This window comes from Eublepharis macularius, chromosome 1, assembly GCF_028583425.1.
Source record: "Eublepharis macularius isolate TG4126 chromosome 1, MPM_Emac_v1.0, whole genome shotgun sequence".
Taxonomy (NCBI): domain Eukaryota; kingdom Metazoa; phylum Chordata; class Lepidosauria; order Squamata; family Eublepharidae; genus Eublepharis; species Eublepharis macularius.
The window spans coordinates 73,857,929-73,878,173 of record NC_072790.1 but is presented as its reverse complement, the minus strand read 5'-3'; the positions used below and the strand labels follow the sequence as shown (position 1 = coordinate 73,878,173).

The following is a 20,245-nucleotide window of genomic DNA, read 5'->3' as shown; positions in this document are numbered from 1 at the left end:
TACCACTATGGCTTGAGGGGCTCTTCTTCTTGAAAAGAATCTCAGAACCTGACTGTTTTGGTTGTTTGTTCAGCCATTTCAGATCCAATATAGGTCTGGAATCCCCATTTTTCTTTGAGACTATGAAGAACACCAAGCATGCTCCCTGGGTTCTGTGTGCTTCTGGTACTGGTTCTATGGCCCCTATGTCTAATAGATGTTGAATGGACTTTTTAAAAGAGCCGGTGTTTTTGATTTGACCGTTTTTTTGGGATCTGGAGGAAATATCTGGGTGACACAGTTAAATTCCAGTGAATAGCCATTTGTTACTATGTTCAGCACCAATCTGTTATTTACAGCCTGTTGCTAGAGGTTTGCAAATCTTTGTAAATGTCCTCCAATCCCAATTGTGTCTGTTGCCTCAGCATAGTCATGCTAAGGATCCCTTCCTTGGTCATTTGGTGCTCTGACTGGGTTTGTTGAACGAGGATGATCTATTCTCCCTCTTGAAGTTTAGTTTGCCATTTTCCCTTAAATGATCTGGAGTAGGCTGTGCGGGTAGGACCCTTGAAGTCTTGAAAAGATTGAAACCTCTTTCTGAGTTTTCCTTCCTTCTTTGATGGAAGGACTTTCTTGTTTTCTTTGTTCTCCACCAGGTATGTGTCCAAACTTTCTCCTAACAGGTTGATGCCTTTGAGTGGGACTGCAGCAACCTTGGCTTGGCCTGAAGGGTCCACGTCCCAATTCCTAAGCCAAGTGTTGCATCTGGCTGTCACGCTAAATGCCATGGCTCTTGCTGGCAACTGCAGAGCATCCAAGGATGCATCAGCTGCAAAAGCTGTCGCCAGTGCTATTTTCATGATTTCATCCTTCAGTTCTTTGGGGGCATTGCTGCGGCCAGATACGAGGCCGAGGAGAATGCTGCTCTTGCAAAAAGCGAACCTGCTACTGAACCTCTAAGAAATGTAGTAGAAGCTTCAAAATTTGTTTGATCCTCCTGTTGCAGGCATATTTGGGCAAGCCTTCCGTATCCATAGGCAGTATGGAAATAGACACCAGGCTGGTCACTGGATCATCCACTAATGGCAGTTTGATCCTTTTAGCAGCATCTGGAAACAGTGAGTAAAACTTAAGAGTAGATGGGGTGGTTAGCTTTGGATTTAGCTGGGGTTTCCCAGTCAGCCTTCATCAAGTTATAAAAGGTTACTAGGAGGGGAAACCTTGAAGGAGCTTATAATGATTTCAAGTAAATGTGTGCATGTGTCTTTAAACGCTTGGTGTGAGATAGGTGAAGAGTGGGGGTGAAAGAGAGGGATGAGTGAGTGATATGATTGGTTGATGACTAAGAGTGTGGGCGGAGTGAATGCAGTTTAGACTGAGAGTAGAGAGCAAAGTTTCAGCCAGAAGAAAGCCGGCTAGCTGTGTGCTGCCTAAGTATGTTGAAGTATTTATGAAAGAAATATAACCTGTGTGGAACCTGAACTGCGCATGTTTGTGAATGAACACTCAGTCAGGGAAAGAGAGGCCAGCTGTGTGCTACCTGAGCAGGTTTAATATTTCTGTGAAGAGTCAGAGAGAAAGAGAGGCTAGCTGTGTGCTGCCTGAGGAGTTTTAAGCATTTCTGTGAGAGAAATATAGTCTAGAGAAAGCAGACAAGCTGTGTGCCACCTGAGTAACTTTAAGCACATCTGTGAGAAATATTGAGTTAGAGAAAGAGGCTAACTGTGTGTGAAGCCTTAGAAGAAATCTGTATGAAACCGATACGCTTCTTGACTAAATAAAAGTTTATTTTGTTTTGTTATATCCCAGAGTAACTGTTATTGCTATATCCCATTCCTATCCTCAGGACCACATAGAACCACGAAGGAGCCTGATGCTTAGGCACATTACCAAAGGGAAAATTTAAATAAAATATCTTGGAATATAATATTCCTGGTGGCAGCAATCTACCCAGAGGGTGTAAGGTTAAGATTAAAGGCAAAATCTACCCTAGAGAAAGAAAAGGGTTATAACAAAGCTGCTCCCGATTTGGGGAAAAGTTCTCTCTGCCCCTTCTGGGAAATCTGTATCTGGTTCTTCTTTCCCTTTGGTCTTGTGCGAAATCTCTAGGACCCTCAGTACTTTATGGAGCAGTTTAGTATACAGATCCTGGTAGAAGAGCCTTGTTTGCATCAGGGTGACTACCTGCTCTTCCTCCTCTGATAATCCCCCTTTCTCCTTAGTCGAAGAAGAATCTAATAACTCCTCAGAATGGGAGATTCTCAGCGGGCTGTGCTCTCTATGGCTGTAGGACTCTGCTATTTTCCTTCACTTTGATCTGGGAGAAAGGGGGAACTATCCCTTTCCCCCCTCTTGGTTCCAGATCTCCGATTGGGCTGTCCTTCCTGTCTATCTGAGGGTCCAGCCTCAGAGCTACTCTGGCTATGTTCCTTCAGGACCTCCTTGAATTCCTTCCTAATTGCCATCCTAAGACATGGCAGCAGGTTTGCCTTTGCATCCTCGCCTGAGTCCATATCCTGCACTTTCTCCCCTTCAGCCTGTTAGGAAGTCTGGGAAGAGGCTGAGGCTGGTGAGTTGGGCCGATTCAAGTCACAGAATGGAGCCTGGGGAAGTAGCTAGGCCTGCCTTTGCCAACATTCCCACCAAAAGTGTTTTACCACCAAAAGGGAAAAGTGTAAGTACGGCTGAGGGAAAGGAAAAAAGGGCCCATATGATTGAGCCAAATGGCTCTAAGGCTATTTGGGTCTGTTGCTTCACTCCTCCTTTCCACTGCTCCCATTCCCACTGGATCCGCCTTACTGCAATTCAGATGGGCTGTCAGGGTTGGAGCTGCTCCTTTGCAGTTGCTTGGAGTAAGCCTGTGGGAGCTGCTATGGGCATCTTTCCACAGCCCATGTTGGTGCTGCAGGCTACTGCAGACTCAACTGCACACCCTAGTCTTCTGAGAAGGGAGTCCTCCCACCTGTAGGCTGGGGATCTTGGCAAGAGTCCATGCTGCAGCCATGGACCTAGGAGAACCTATGGCTATTGGCTCTAATGCTCACTGCTGCTTCAAAGTGATATGGGGGGGATGATAGAGTCATTCCCATGTAAGCTCGACTTCTTTCTTTTTTATTGAATGGGATCACTGTGCTCTGTAAAGTGCTGTCAAAGCTGTCCTGCTCAGAAGACAGAGCCAGAAAGACTGGCAATCCCTGGGACAAGCTCCTCCCTTCTGGGATCAATTCAGATGACTGACCCTGCCTTTGTAGATGAGAAGCTGTATTCCCAGAAGCGAGGACTGCCCCACTCCCAGGACCATCAGAGAATATATGACCATCACAACTGGTTGAGTAGCAGCAGAATATGTTTTGCATTACACCTAAATCAATCTGATACTTCCATCTTTCAGAAGCTATCCATGTAGGATATGCTGGAAAAAAACCTGGTATTCCAACTCAGTAACATGGTAACATTCTAAAATTCCAACTCAATATAATTTGAAACACTTAACTTACCCAGCTCTACCAGTACGGCCCACTCTATGAACATACTCTTCAATGTTGCGAGGAAAGTCAAAATTAAAGACATGAGTGATATCTTGCACATCTAACCCACGAGAGGCTAAGTCTGTTGCTATTAGTATACGAACTCTTCCTAAAATGAACACATTGAGAAGTAACTGGTAACTGAAAAAATACTCAAATATTGTTTACCTTGCTAGAATTTTTTATTTATTTAAAATATTTTTATGCTGCCTTTCCCCCTAACCCAGGGTCCTCAAGGTGGGTTTACAGTAACAGCAAATATAATGTTATCATACAATTAGGCTGATGCTTTTATAAAGCATTTCAATCCTGGCAGAAACAGAGACAGACAATTGAGCATTCTACCTGCTGCCTCCCCAGTATTTTACAGGCTGCTTGAAACAGCATCACCTGTGAACCTGCTCATTTTCAACAGCATCCTCCCCTATATATTTATTAAAAGTTTTCTCATTGAATAATTTTTATTTCAAAAAGAATAAAATTTACAATATATTGCCAAATAACTTTATATCAAAGCTGTTTTTCATTTTTTACCAACTACTCTCAAGAAAAAATAATTATCATTACAATATAACAGTAAGTTTAATAACAAATTATATAAATTTTGAGGCTCACTGGTGCAACAATTAATTCACACTCAGTCTTAACAATTGACTAATTTCCATTATTCTATTTACTATAAAAGTGAGGCACAATTATATAAATCTAATGGTATATTTAACTTATTAATCCAAAATTCAAAAAATATTTTTCAAGCTATCTGAAAAATAACACAACCGTCTTAAGAGACAAGTTCTGACAATTTTGATAGTTCTGCAATAGCGCAGACTTTTTGAATCCAAAATTTAATTGTAGGATATTTACTGTTTTTCCAATTTGTTAGTTGTAATTTTGCAGCTATAAACATGTCATGAATCATCTTTGCACAGACTTTTGGACTGTATGCATTAACTAGTCCCAATAATAGTACCTTGGAATCTAAAAGTATAAGGATCCCTCTAATTTGATATATTTTTATCATAATTTTAGACTAACATATTTTCAAATTTCAGAACGTATGTATAAGGATCCCTCTCATTTGATAAATTTCTATGATAATCTTAGACCAAAATATTTTCAAATTTCAAAACATATGTATAAGATCTGCCTTCTTTTCTCCGCATCTCCAGCATGCATAGTAGTTTGTGTGATACATCTTATTTAATTTATATTGAGCTGAATACCAATTATAGATGATCTTATAAAATTCTCCCTTATACCTTTATATATTGCTGTTGCAGCAGAAGAGAAAATAATTTGCCATTCTCCTTCAGTAATGACATTACCTATCATCTGTTGCCATTTCTTTGTATAATTAATTTTGGTATGTACAAAACTGGCACTAAGTAGCCATATATCGCTGAAATGTCCCTTCTGTATTTATTATACATTATATCCTCAAAATCTGTCAAATTTGAATTCATGTGATTTGCCTGTTTGCTATGTAACTGAAAAAATTGAAACTATATTGCGGCTTCATTTTGTTGGAAGCAGCAACGTCAAGTGTACAAAGATAAAGAGAACACGACCCACCAGACGGCAGCAAGGATTAGTCAGTTAGGAGAGTGAGGAGAGCATCTTTTTTTTTTCAGTGTCCTTTCCTTGTCTTGTCTCCTGATCAGCACTCACAGAGCAATATCCTGCTTCTTCTCAGTACTTCCTCTCTCTCTTAGTCAGTTAGTTATCTCGCCTATTCACTTTCTAAGTATGTAAGTTCCTAAAGAAACTTTGCTTTACACTTAAGCAGTAACACGTGGCTATCGCTGTGTAAGGCAGTCTTGCCAACACATTTTTCTGTCTTGTTTCAATAAATGGAAGACAATTAAGTGTTACATCCAATAGCCTAGTACAGTTTCATTTTGTCCAGTGCAGTTTCATTTTGTCCAGTCTGACCATGGCTACATGATTTTGAAGTGCACATTAAATATGAGAGACTGTAGTAATAATCCTCTTGGGCTTAAAATCCTTCTAAAAGATGTCCAAATATCAATTACTGCCTCAATCATTGGGTTACTACTAAGCTTCACACAGTCTTTCCTTATAACTTTTACTTTAAAAACATATAATGGAATATATGATAATGGAATTAGAAAACATTCCTGTTCTAACTTAAACCAAGGTTCTTCCTGACTTCCATGTATCTACTTATGAATAGTTTTTAATATTGTCGCATAATAATAATTTGCTACGTTTGGGCATACCAAACCACCTTCCAATTTTCTTCTTCGTAGAATCTGTAGCTACCCATTTTTGTCAGTCCATATACATTTTGAAAACTCTTTTTGCCAATAATTTACTATTTGCCTTGATAATTTCACTGGTACATTTTCGAAAAGGAAGAGAAGTCTGGGAATAAAAGAGTGTTGCACTTACCCATAACTGTTGTTCGTCTAGGTTTTGTGCAGGCACACATTGAAGGACTGCGTAGGCGCAGGCCAGCCACTGGAAAGATTTTTAAAGCTCTCATACAGTAGAGGGCGCTCCTCCACAGCTACACGCATGTGTGGAGGCTTCCTGCTGAATGCTGTGTTGCTGGGTGGAGCGATCCCTCTTCCCTCAGTTCCTTTCTTGCTGCCACTGTGAAAGATACTTTTTCTCTCTCTCACTCCTCTCCAAATTTTTTCCTTCTTCTCCCTTCATCGAAGATCTCCAATGCCAGTAGACTGTCTCAGAAAGCGCTATTCAAAAAATGCTCCCAATGCGACATGAAAATGCTGCACTCGGACAAGCACGGTATCTCCCTCCTCTGTCTAGGTGAGGGGCATAACGTTGGGGCCTGCCAGCACTGCATACAGTTCGCTCCAAAGGTCAGACATGATTGTGCTGCCCGCCTGAGGGCAGCGCTTTGGGAATTGTCCCTCAAGGGCTGCAACACTGTCTGCTGAGCAGGAACTGAACCGTATGCAGTGCTGGCAGGCCCTGACATTGTGCCCCTCGCCTAGACAGTGGAAGCAGATATGCTTGTCGGAGTGCAGCATTTCTGTGTTGCATCAGGAGCATTTTTGAATAGTGCCTCCTGAAACATAGTCTACTGGCATCAGAGATCTTTGATGAAGTGATAAAGGGAGAGGAAGGAAAAAATTCGGAAAGGAGTAAGAGAGAGAAAAAAAGAACCTTTCACAGCAGCAGCAAGAACGGAACTGAGGGAAGAGGGATTGCTCCACTCAGCAACATGGCATTCATGGGAAGCCTCCATGCATGCATAGCTGCAGAGGAGTGCCCTCTACTGTTGGAGAGCTTTAAAAATCTTTCTGGCAGCTGGCCTGCACCTGCACAGTCCCCCAGTGTGGGACTGCACTGAAGACCGACAACAAATCATTTTTTTTAAGTTTTTTTCTCCAAACCAAGAAAGTTGTAATGCTGACCATCTTATCAAGATTTACTTTAAATCCCATATTCTAATATAATTTTCTCTATAACTGCCATTTCATGGATACTAAAAGAATTCAGTATCCCTATAATCCGAGTCAGATTCCCTAATCCAGTTAAAGAATCCCAAATGTATCTGGTAATTATTCCCTATGGGGAAAACTGTTTGGAAGTCAGTTTTTAAGGAAACGCCACCAAATTTGCACAGAACCTACTTCTTCCTGTCCACTAAAGACCCCTCATGTTTCAGATCCCAAGGTCCAATTCTATGGACTCTTGAACAAGCTGCCCCCAACCACTCTCCATTGTTTCCTAAGGGAGAAACATGTTCAAGACTTTTCAGGCAAAGGCAACCCCTGGCCAAAAACCAGTACCAAGTTTAGGTTCCACTCCCATGCAAGCTGAACCAACAAAGCCCAACAAAACCAAAGTGAAAGAGAAGAACCAAGTCAGATCAGAGAACCCTATGTCAAACTGAAGTGGGGGGCAGGGCTCTGAGTTTAAAAGGTGGTCAGCAGCAGCTTGAAGGACTCTTTAGAAGCTGGGGTGGAGGAATGGGAGGGGAATCTGCTTTGTCTGCTGCCTCCTGTCCCCACCAGCCTTGTGCCAATCTCCTGCCATGGCAGAGAACTTCCTGCTGCTTTGCACTGCTATCTTTTTGCCTGCTACTGTTCCACCTCTGACTGCAGCTGCCTACAGGCAAATCAAGATGAAAAGGAAAGCAAGGGGCTCCCCTTCCCACTCAAGGTACAAACAGGACAAACAGGGAAGGTAGCAACACAGTCTAAAAAGTATACTACTCAATCAGAAATGTAATAAATTGACAATGAAAATAAATATGTACAATCTATAAATCAACAATTATGATGCATATGAAAAAAATGGGGACCCAATACAGTTTAACATAAAGGCAATTTATATAAGTTTGATAAAGGCAATTTATATACAGTATAACACAAATAAGTTGGTTTGTTTAAAGTAATGTGTAATAACAACAATTTCTAATCACAAGGAATGCATCCAAGTCTGTGTAGGTGATGCTTCAGATGTACCAAAAGTAAAGTTCATTAAAGAGCCAATTTCTAATCAGTTTGATAAAGGCAATTTATATACAGTATAACACAAATGAGTTGGTTTGTTTAAAGTAATGTGTAATAACAACAATTTCTAATCACAAGGAATGCGTCCAAGTCTGTGTAGGTGATGCTTCAGGTGTGCCAAAAGTAAAGTTCATTAAAGAGCCAACAGGGAAAATGCTTGCATCTTCTGACGTTCCTGTTTCACCATGCAAAAGCTTCCTCAGGGCATTCAACTAGCAAAAATAAATAAATGGAATAATCATATACTAGCCACACCCACAGGCAGTTCCCAAAGACAAAAATAAGCAGCACAATACATACTCACAGGAAAGCACACCCATGTGGAATATTTATAGTCAATGCATTCAATGAAGTAATTCAAACCAACACAACTGGATACTGCTCCACAGTGGGAGTCTCTCGACGGGCAATCACCACGTCGAGTGGGCCAATTACAGGTGATTTATATTCTGGGACCTTAAAAGCACAGTATATCATATAGACAGGAGAAAAGTAAAAGGGCCAGCAGCTATTGTAGACAGTTTTACAGGAAACAAGAGTAGTCCAGCTCATTGTTTAGACCACTTGGGACAGTATTTATGGCTCCGCCGGAATTCCACCAGCACCCAACAATTCTTATGGAACGCTGAGATTCTTAATCATGCCTTCGCTGACAGGGGCTACCCGAAGACTTATATAGATAGAGCTAGGACGGGAGCCCTGGAGTGCCAGCGCAGGGACCTCCTGGTACAGAAACCCCAGATTGTGGATAATAGAATTAAATGGGCGTTTGACTATTCATCAATGTCATTTAGTATATGCAGAATCGTCAAACACCATTGGCATCTGATTAGGGACATTCCTGGGTGTGAGTCCCCACCGGCTATTGGCTATCAAAGATCTAAAAATATTAAAGACATCTTGACCAGGTCAGAATTTAGGAGTGTCATCCAGAATAGGGACTTGCCAGGTGGGCACGACCCATGTGGTGACTGCTCTGTGTGCAGCCTGATGGTGGACCTACCGAGTATTGTGCATCCTGATTTGCGGTCGATACGGACCTCTACTGTTTTTTCAACATGCAGAACTCAAAATGTGGTCTATATAATTCAGTGCAGATGCAATTTGTGTTATATTGGCAGCACCAGTAGACCTCTTAAAGTCCGTATCCAGGAACACTTGTCACGCATCAGAACTGGCACAGTGGAAGCTCCACTGGTGGCTCACTATACAGAGGCTAAGCATAAACTGAGGGATATGAAGGTATCTGTGTTACACGTGGTACATTTGCCCCTTCAGCCAGACTGCTCACAGAAACTTTTACAGTTGGAAATGGAATTCATACATAAACTACGCAGCACTGCCCCAAGTGGTCTAAACAATGAGCTGGACTACTCGTTTCCTGTAAAACTGTCTACAATAGCTGCTGGCCCTTTTACTTTTCTCCTGTCTATATGATATACTGTGCTTTTAAAGTCCCAGAATATAAATCACCTGTAATTGGCCCACTCGACGTGGTGATTGCCCATCGAGAGACTCCCACTGTGGAGCAGTATCCAGTTGTGTTGGTTTGAATTACTTCATTGAATGCATTGACTATAAATATTCCACATGGGTGTGCTTTCCTGTGAGTATGTATTGTGCTGCTTATTTTTGTCTTTGGGTAACTGCCTGTGGGTGTGGCTAGTATATGATTATTCCATTTATTTATTTTTGCTAGTTGAATGCCTTGAGGAAGCTTTTGCATGGTGAAACAGGAACGTCAGAAGATGCAAGCATTTTCCCTGTTGGCTCTTTAATGAACTTTACTTTTGGCACACCTGAAGCATCACCTACACAGACTTGGACGCATTCCTTGTGATTAGAAATTGTTGTTATTACACATTACTTTAAACAAACCAACTCATTTGTGTTATATTGTATATAAATTTCCTTTATCAAACTGATTAGAAATTGTTGTTATTACACATTACTTTAAACAAACCAACTTATTTGTGTTATACTGTATATAAATTGCCTTTATCAAACTTATATAAATTGCCTTTATGTTAAACTGTATTGGGTCCCCATTTTTTTCATATGCATCATAATTGTTGATTTATAGATTGTACATATTTATTTTCATTGTCAATTTATTACATTTCTGATTGAGTAGTATACTTTTTAGACTGTGTTGCTACCTTCCCTGTTTGTTCTGTTTGTACAGGCAAATCAACCCAGCAGAGTCTGACTCTCAGGATCCGATCTGTGATTCTCCAGTGTGAGCAGCATAGCCAGATTATGCCAAATCAGCCTTAATCCGGCTATTTAGCTAGATCACGAAACCAAGACTGCATATCCCAGTTTATTGTTAAGCTGCAGAAAGGCTCTCGATTTATTATAAATTGCTTTTACTGCATTCAAAACACTTCCCTGTATACTGATGTATAAAGTGTGAAACAATAAATCCCACTCTACTGTATCAAAAGCTTTTTCTACATCAATCATCATTAGAACTGTTTGCTCCTTTAAAAAAATTATTTATTTCATCATATTTATATCCCGTCTTCCCCATAGGCTGGCTCAGGGTGGGTCACAATAGCAGTAGAAACATACAAGTTAAAATACAGTAAAACATCATAACCAAAATACAAAAAACCCAGCAAGCATGGCGTCTACTATCATATCCCTGATAGGCTAAAACAGAATCAGAGGTGCAGCTATGATATAAAATTGCCCAGCACCTAGGGTGGCAGGGTGTGTGGCATGGGCAGTCAGGAGGGACTAATTGCCAGCTCATTAACCATAGGCCCAGCGGAACAACTCCATTTTGCAGGCCCTGTGGAGCTGTAATAGATCCTGCAGGGCCCAGGTGTCCATCAGGAGAGCTTTCCACTAAGCCAATGCCAGGGCTGAGAAAGATCTGGCCCTGGTCGAGGCTAGGCGAACGTCCCATGAGCTAGGGATCACCAATAACTGCTTGTCCAAGAGCACAAGGCCATTCAGGGGACATAATGGGAGAGGCAGTCCCACAGGTATGCAGGTCCTAGTCCGTTTAGGGCTTTAAAGATGAGAATCAAAACCTTGAACTGGATCCAGAATTCAACCAGGAGCCAGTACAGCTGGGACAGCACTGTCCTGAATGGAGCCCCCATAAGAATGTGCTGCTGTATTCTGGAGCCACTGCAATTTCCAGGTCAGGCCCAAGGGTAGCCTTGCATAAAGAGAGTCACAGTAATCCAACCTGGAGGTGACCATTGCATGGATCAGCGAAGCTAGGTCCCGGGAGGAGAAGCAGGGCGCAAGCGGCTTGACCTGTTGAAGATGGAAAAATGCAGACCTGGCAACTGCTGTGACTTGGGCCTCCATTGAAAGTGTGGCATCCAGTGTCACACCCAGGCTCTTCACCACCAACGAAGGCCGTAGCTGCTATCCATCAAGGGTTGGGAGCTGGATCTCTAAACTCATCATCCCATGGCCCAGACACAGGACCTCCATCTTCAGATTTCAGGTGATTCTACCTCAACATGTCGCCACAGCATCCAAACCCCCAGCAAGGGTATTCATTAGCATAGTTTATGATAAAAGTTGCTCTTCTGGTACTATCTATAACGTATCTACCTTTAATAAACCCTGTTTGCTCTAAATAAATATAACTGAGTTCCATCTTGTAGCTAAAAAATGATGTAAAGCTCTTATAATCAACATCTGTATGCATTCACTGAATGTATTCATTAAGGGATATAACAGTATCTGACAAATTTTCTTATAATGTTCAGCTATTAAGCCATCTAGTTCAGGGGATTTGTTATTTTTCAAATTTTCAAAGTTCTATTTTCTTCCTGATTTAGATTAGTTCTATCAACATCTACTAGTGGTTGATTAGGGACTTCCGGAATGGCATGGTGCCGTCTCAGCAGCTGAGTTATGAGCTCGGTGCCGTGATCTTCCTGACTCTTTGGGATTCGAGGATTCGGGCCCCCAAACCCCCCCACGGAGAGGGAGGGTAGGCCAGAGCAAGGTGGAAGAGCTCAAGGGGATCAGCAACCCCCTGTGTAGCCCCCCTCACCGGCTCTTAAGGCAAGGACCGTGGAAGAAGCCCTGTGGCTCTCAAACTGCGAACTCTGGGACTTTGAATAAGCAGAAATAAGCAAAGATTCCTGACAAGATAAATAAGCAGAGACAACTGAAGGACTGAAAAAGAGTGATTCTACTTGACATCTCTCCAGTAAGAGAATTGTTTATGGCTTTATGAGGGCTATTCAGCTTGAGGATGGGGGTTCCATTATCCTCCGGAGAAGTGGCCGTTTTATGACCCAGAGGAATGTTATCGAAGAGTGATTGCAAAAAGTGTTTTTCTGGGAGAGAGCTGGGTAGCAAAAATCTTTTGAATTATAAGCAGCAAGAGCAAAGTAGCTTTTTACCTGTTTTAAGAGATCTTTGGTGACTATCTGAAAGTGAGTGAATAAAATGGCGCTCCCTCAAGAAGTATTTTCAAAGCTGCAGCAAATTTCTAAACTGTTGGATGACGTATTAAGAAAAGCAGAGACGCTTGAACCCAAATCAGATAAAGACAAAGTGATAGATGCCAAATTAGAAGAAAACCTTGATGGGACAGATTTATTTGAAAGAAAATTGGAGGAGAAACTACAACAAAAGCAAACAGAAAACCAGTCTCTTTCTGTGAAAGTACAAAAGCTGGAGAAGAAGGGGGAAGGGCGTGGACGGAAGGCTGAAGGGAAGAGATCTAGTGTTCCACCTCTGTACGAAGCAAAAAGCACACAACGCACTTCAACTAAGCAATACATCACAAAGAGGAAGAAAGATAAACACATAGTAATGTATCCATCGACATCTTGCAAAAATGCTTGGAAGGCAAGAAGAGCTGTTTATGGTTGATTCTTGGAAAGAAAGAATTGCAGCATTATTTTAGAGGGAAAAGGAAGAAAAAGAAAAGATGGAACTTAAATCATGATCCTGGGGCTCTGACAATTGGATTAGAGGGAGTGGGATAGAAGGGTTCTTAGAGGGAATGGGGAGAACAACAAAAATGAAATCCAAAGTACGACCCAGTAAATGGGTTTTAGGAGTCTCTTATCTCCCCTCTTATTTCTTATGTTTTTTTATTATTGAATTTTTTTTATTACTATTTCTAGAAGATGGAATTTAAATTATAATCCTGGGGCTTTGATAATTGGATTAGAGGGAGTGGGGCAGAGGGCCTCTTGGAGTCCTCTGCCCCCCTTCTTATTTTTCTTTTTGCTTTCCTTCTGCTGGAGCTCTTTTCTTTTCCTTAAATAAAAATATTGTAGGAAGGGGCCATAATACTGTTTTGGAGGGAGGGATAAGAGGAATAAAAATGAAATTCAAAGTATGACCCGCGTAAATGGGTCTTAGGGGGTGTAATGATTCCAAGTAAATGTGTGCATGTGTCTTTAAATGCTTGGTTTGAGCTAGGTGAAGAGTGGGGGTGAGAGAGGGAAGAGTGAGTGATGTGATTGGTTGATGACAGAGTGTGGGTGGAGTGAATGCAGTTTAGACTGACAGTGGAGGGAGAAAAGCTTCAGTCAGAAGAAAGCAGGCTAGCTGTGTGCTGCCTGAGTATACTGAAGTATTTATGACAGAAATATAACCTGTGTGGAACCTGAACTGAGCATGTTTGTGAAAGGACACTCAGTCAGGGAAAGAGAGGCCAGCTGTGTGCTGCCTGAGCAGGTTTAATATTTCTGTGAATGAGAGTCAGAGAAAGAGAGGCCAGCTGTGTGTTGCCTGAGCAGGTTTAATATTTCTGTGAATGAGAGTCAGAGAAAGAGAGGCTAGCTGTGTGCTGCCTATATTTGAAGTATTTGTGAGAGAACTATTGAGTCTAGTGAAGGAGGCTAACTGTGTGTGAAGCCTTAGAAGAGATCCGTGTGAATGAGTTTATAGGAAGTAACTTTAAGAACTAAGAACTACTTTTATGAAACCAATACGCTTCTTGAAAAATAAACATTTATTTTGTTTTGTTATATCCCAGTGTAGCTGTCATTGCTATATCCCATTCATATCCTCAGGGCCACATAGAACCACGAAGGAGCCTGACGCTTAAACACGTTACCAAAGGGGAAATTTGAATAAAATATTTTGGAATAATATATTCCTGGTGGCAGCAAACTAGAGAGGGTGTAAGGGGAAGATTAAAAGAAAAATCAACCCCAAAGAAAGTACAGGTCATAACCGGGGGTCTCTTATTTCCCCTCTTATCTCATGATTTTTGTTGGAAGTCTTTTTATTCCTTTAAATCAGGGGATGGGAATGATTTTGATATAAGATAGCTGGTAGGTTTAACAGAGGAAACACTAGGGAACTAGAGGGAACCTTGTAAGTGTGTTAATTTTTAAATTTAAATTATAGGTTAAAGCTAAGTTTGCCTACGTATTTGCTTTTCTTTTTTTCCGCCTTTACATACTGAAAATACAAATAGTAAATTTTAGATGGCTTGAGATTTGATATATTAGAGATCAAGGGTAGGCTGTTATAAAAACTTTATTGTATACTTCTCTCCTTTAAGAAAATATTTAGTTAATGACATACAAATAATGGGACCAATAATAGAATGTAATGATGTTCACTTCTACTTTCTGTTTTTTCTTTTCTTTTCTCCTCTTTGCTTTATTTCCGGAAAGATTAAGGGTTTAACACCCTGGGCTCAAGAATTGAAATGATTGAAATGTGAAAGGATTGAAATGTGTTTTAAGATGATGCTCACTTAAAATATAAATAATTGTTAGAAATGATAAAGGAAATTGAATAGGTGGGTTAAAAAGCAAGAAAATTAAAAAGTGCTTGGAGAGATTTAAATGGACTGTGTACTATATAAAGAGAGAAAGAAAGGGGTGTGTCGTCACTCAGTTTCCTTTTCTATGGATTGATGTCTATATTGTAATTTTTTCTGAAATATTGATTATATAATGGATTATCTTGTATACGAATCTGAGACGAAAAAGTTCTCGTCTTTTTTTTTGTCTTTTTGCTTTTTTGAAAACTTAATAAAACTTGTATTACAGAACATCTACCAGTGGTTTTATTTTACATTTTTGCAAGACAATTCAGGATTACCTGAGGAATATAAATTACTATAAAAAGTCCTAAATACTTCAGAAGTTTCTTCATCAGTTTCTACTAACGTCTGTAGTCTCTGAGAAAAAAACAGGTGGTATTGTCCACTCCTTCCTTCAAGTATCAAGCCAAGGTCTTATCCTTATTACCTTTTTCTAAATACTTTTTCTTAACCAGGCATATAGCTTTACTTGCTTCTTGTATGTTGATCATTTCTAATAGTAACAACAACATTTGATTTATATAGGACAACTTAATGCCCACTCAGAGCGGTTTAAAAAGTATGCCATTATTATCCCCACAACAAAACATCCTGTGAGGTGGGTGGGGCTGAGAGCTCCAGAGAGCTGTGACTAGTCCAATGTCACCCAGCTGGCTTCAAGTGGAGGAGTGGAGAATCAAACCCAGCTCTCCAGATTAGAGTACCATGCTCTTAACCACTACACCAAACTGACTCTCAGTAATTGGTTTTCATAAACTTTAGGTTGATATTTAATATCTACTTAAGAGTTTCCTTATGCTTTTGCTTTAACTGCTGAATTTAATTAATTTAATTCCTTTAATTTACTGCGTTTCCTCTTTACCCACACTTTTATTGAAATATAATTCCTTTCAAGGAGACTTTACTGGGATCCCAAATAGATTTCCAACTGACATCAGGAATATTATTATGGACACAAAAGTCTTTAAATTACTTTATTTTTTGTTAACATATTTCTTCTTGTTTCAGTAATATAGTATTTAGTCTCCAAATATGGTTTCTCCTGATGTTGATTAAAATTAATCATGTAGCATGATCATAGAGAATGCGTACATCATGGATTAAAGAAATCAATCATAACTTTTCTAACTTTATTCACACTTCAATGGAACCAAATATTCTGCCATGCAACGATATTACAATTAGTTAGGTTTTATGTTGCAATTAACCGCAACCAATCACAAGCCACAAGCTTACCTTTCTTAAAGTCCTCCAAAGCTTGTTCACGATCACACTGTTCTCTATTGCCATGTAAAGACTGAACAGGAATTCCTTGAAGACCAAAATCACTGGACAGGTCATCAGCACTGTTGAAAAATTAAAAATCCCACATGTAAATACCTGGGCTGTTACATTTAGAGTTATCTTTATACATATTTAATTGTACAAAACCCAAGTACTGCGTGACAGTTGTGTTGTCCATACCTATCTGGACATTCCTGCCTTTCACAAGATAGAACAGAATTTTTAAGGCGTACTATATTGCCCTCAACTCCAGAAGGTTGATAAATAACCTGGATTCAAGGTGAGACCAGACACCCTTCACTTGGCTGTCTCTTGAGTATCCCAACTGGATGGCATCCGTGTAATTAAGAGCGCTGACACTTGCACTTGAGGAAGGGATCGTTGGAACCAAAAGAAATGAGACTGATGTTAATGGAGCTGATATACTCGGATCAACAGTAAAGAGGGAGTGTATCTCCTCTGATGGGCTCACCTCCTCTTCCTCCAGGTGTAAGGTTGGGGTAGGTGGAGATGAGAGTGTAGGAACCATGATAATTTCCTCCTCAATAATCAGCGAGGCGGTCGAGGATGGTGAGTGGTGGTGATGACGATGCGATGAGGTAGAGGCCAGTCTTCAAGAATGCCTGGTCTTTTCCTTCGATTTTTTTTTTGCCGGCTGTTCCGATGTTGCAGCTGGAAATGGTGAATGGTTCAGCGTCAGATCCTGTGTACGAGCCTTCAGAGCCTTCATTTGGATCAGGGGCCTGCTTGGCAGATGGCTTTGCTGCTGGCTTGTTGGAACTCAACAACATCATTTCCCGTAAGCTGCCTTCAGACGAGCGGCCTGATCACTTCTGGCTTTTGGGCTGAATTGCTGGCAGTGCTCGCAGGCAGAAACGTTATGCGATTCCCCGAAGCAGACAAGGCAGAGTTCGTGTTCATCTGTGTGCGGTATTTTTGTGTCACATTTGGTACACTTTTTAAAGAGTGCTTCCTGAGACACGTTTGTCTCTCTAAAGTTTTTTTTTGTTCTACAGCAGAAGCAAGATGAGTCTGAAGAGTAACAGCGACAAACAATCAAGAAAAGAACCTCTCTCGGCAGTGGCAAAAAAGGAACTGAGGGATAGGGGGTTGCTCTGCCCTGCAATGCTGTTTTTCAGTGGGAAAAGCCCACACATGTGCATTGAGCGGGGGTGGGGGTACGCTCCCTATACCCTGAGAGCTTGAGAATCTTTCTCCATGGCTGGCCTGTGACTGCACAGTCCCAATGTGTGCTGGCACAGAAGACCAATGGCAAACTGTAGGAAACCTGTGAATCGTGTACATGGCAGCAGACCACTGAATTTTTTTTTCTCTTGTAGAGTAAATCACCAAGGACAAATTAATTTTAAGGATTCGACCGCAAGCCTGTGTTACCTGAATTGGTCTCCTTGCAAGTAAATAGAATTGGGGGGGGGGATTAGCAAGCAAGGAAGACAGCTATGCAAGCGTCCGATAACCATGGGATCTTATCACCAATAATTTACAGAGTCCTCTCCCAAGGATATGCACACACAAAGCTGGTGTTCTTAATTAAAGGGTAGCTTTTATTCATACACATACACATACAAACACACACGAGGCCTAAGAAAAGCAGTGGTGAAGGTGGAATAGTTTTGAGGGATTGCAAGGTGATAATTACCTATCCGAAGAGCAGGGAAGTCCGCGGAGGGAGAGCTTCAAATGCCAGCGTTCTCGGCCAAGGGAGCAAGAGGCTTAGGGCAAACCTCAAGGAAACAGCGCTTTGGATCCGGTAAGCATGTATGAAGAGAGAGAGGCTTAGGGAAGCAACCCTAAGGGAGCAGCCAGGAAGCGTGCACAATTTGAATGAGGCCAGGGCCCTACCCTTTATAGGTAAAACGTGCCCTGAAGTGGGAGAACCCACATAGCTGTTAGAACAAAGACTCCAACAGTCCGTTCCTGGGATTGACAAAAGGTTTGATTACCTTGATTGGTAGCTGCTGGGGCATGTGAAGGCAAATGCAAAATTTGTTCTAGCGCTACACAAAGCGATAGTTTATTAATGAAGTCCATCGGAGCTAAGTTGATGAATTTAGTTGGGGGAATGTACCTGCACAAGAATGAACTGTAAATACTTATGAATGTCATTTGAATGAATGTCATTTGATTAGTTCCTCAATCAAGGACAGGTGATCTCATCATGTAAGGAGGGAAAGGAATGTGTTAAGTGGGGATGACTCTGCGAGACCTTTGTTGCGCTGGATTCCTTAGGGGCTGCGGAGACTGCAAAACTAATCACCTCTGATCACTCCATATCCCTATGTGGCATTCCATTCATGATTGGGTCTCCAGGGCGGGACTCAGTAACTGTTAGCTGGAGGCCCTCTGGTTGCAATATAAGCTGTCATTTTAAATCCAGAGGCCTGATGATTTTTAATATCACAAGCAGCCATGTTAAAATGGCTATTAAAGATGGTGGAGGCTGGGCCGACTGCTTACAGCCTGTTCCTCCCCACAGAGTGTTGTCTATCTGGACTGAAGAATTCAGTCTCGTTGTGAAGTCACAGTAACAGCCACACTAAGTCCTAGCATGGACTAGGGCAATCCACTTCCAAATTCAAGGAACAGACTGGTCTCATACACTACAGTTATAGGCTGTGAAAGACACAAATATCTGAAGGTGTAAGTTGAATTCACAAAGACTCGTACCAAATAAATGCAAGTCTTTAGAGAGTCACTGGGGTTCATCTTATTATACAAAGAGACAATCTGCCATTTGAGATGTTCAGTGGCCTCAATTTTAAACACTTTGTTCAATACCCTTTATGTGCCAGGATGGAGTTAAAATGTGTGTTATGCTTACGTCAAGGGGGATGATAAAAAGAGCATAAGACCTGTTGAATAGCAGCTTAAAGGAAAAATTGCAACAGGAGAATTCTGCTTCCCACATAGGCCAACAGCTTATAGCATTCACACTCTACAGTCACTAAATTAGAGGTGAAGTGCTATTTAATCTGCAGGCCATCAACAACAATAACAATGGACAGTGGAATGGAGTATAAATTTGCTAAAGGATTGTAATAAGGGCCCTGACAACAGCCAATTTAATAAAAGTTTGTGTGTCAAGGATTTCTTGTCCTGGGACATCCTTTCTGAGTAGAAACATGACACCCTTTAAAAATATGGGTGTGGAGTTTATTTAAACCCCACTTTAAGTGGTTATAACGTTTTATACTTGTCCATTCCATCCACACAACAACCCTCAGGCCAGGCTGAGGGAATGTGAAAGGACCAAGATCACAGGCAAGGCTTTCAGGTACAATGGCGTTTGAATCTGGATTTCCGAGATCCTAGCCCAATGCTCTAACCACTATAGAAAACTAGCTTTTGTAAGAAATGGTGTCATACAGGGATGATCCCAGAGACAGAATGTACACAATAGCAGTAAGAACTCTCTTCTACCAGAGGCAACTGTAATGCTGTGTTTCATATTTTATGCTAGTCCCAGGATACTAGTTTTAAATCATAAAGTTTTAACTTTAATTTTAAGCTACCTTGAGCCACAAGGGAAGGTAGGATAGAAGTATTTTAATTAAAATATTAGGCATGCGCAGTCCAAGGCTGCATTTCCGAAGCTTTGATGCTTAGAAGCTAGTTCTAAACATTTCTGAATCCTAACTCTGAGATGCAAAGCCTAGAGTGATGTACAGAGACTATGGAATAGTAACACTAACTTAAGCAGCCATTTGCTAACCGGAATTAAGGTCCAGAATTGAATGCTAGGCTGTCATAACCCTTATTACTTTGTTCAAACTGTACAGACCAAACCCAAGAGGAGGACTTGTCACCTGTACTTTCTAAAACGCCAGATAAGAAAGCTACCCTTTGACTATTACTTCAGACAGGAATTTTATAGGCTTCCTGGCTCAAGAGGATCCTGATTCTGAAATTCTCTTCAAACCAACTTCTAGAACTTTGGGTGGAGTAGTGTCACCTTGACAGCAGCATAATATTCAAGAGCTTTGGTGAATAACCAATGGGTATAGGAAAAAACATTCAGTTTTTAGAACACCAGATAAACATCTCTGGATGAACAAGATTTGGGCCCAATAGCACCTGGGGATCCCATTGTACGCTTACTGAAAGCCTCCATGGCTTTAGGCACAATACACTTACAAGATCTGAAAACT

At 41.1% G+C, this 20,245-nt stretch overlaps 1 protein-coding gene across 1 annotated transcript in view; it reads right to left on the bottom strand.

Moving 5' to 3' along the window:
• DDX43 (DEAD-box helicase 43) overlaps positions 1–20,245 on the bottom strand; it is an 87,670-nt gene that overhangs the window by 24,853 nt on the left and 42,572 nt on the right. The window contains exons 13-14 of the mRNA XM_054971349.1: positions 16,029–16,138; positions 3,477–3,615 (exon numbers count right to left, since the gene is read on the bottom strand). Of these exons, the coding sequence (XP_054827324.1) occupies positions 3,477–3,615; positions 16,029–16,138 (249 nt within the window). The remainder of the gene's footprint in view (positions 1–3,476; positions 3,616–16,028; positions 16,139–20,245) is intronic.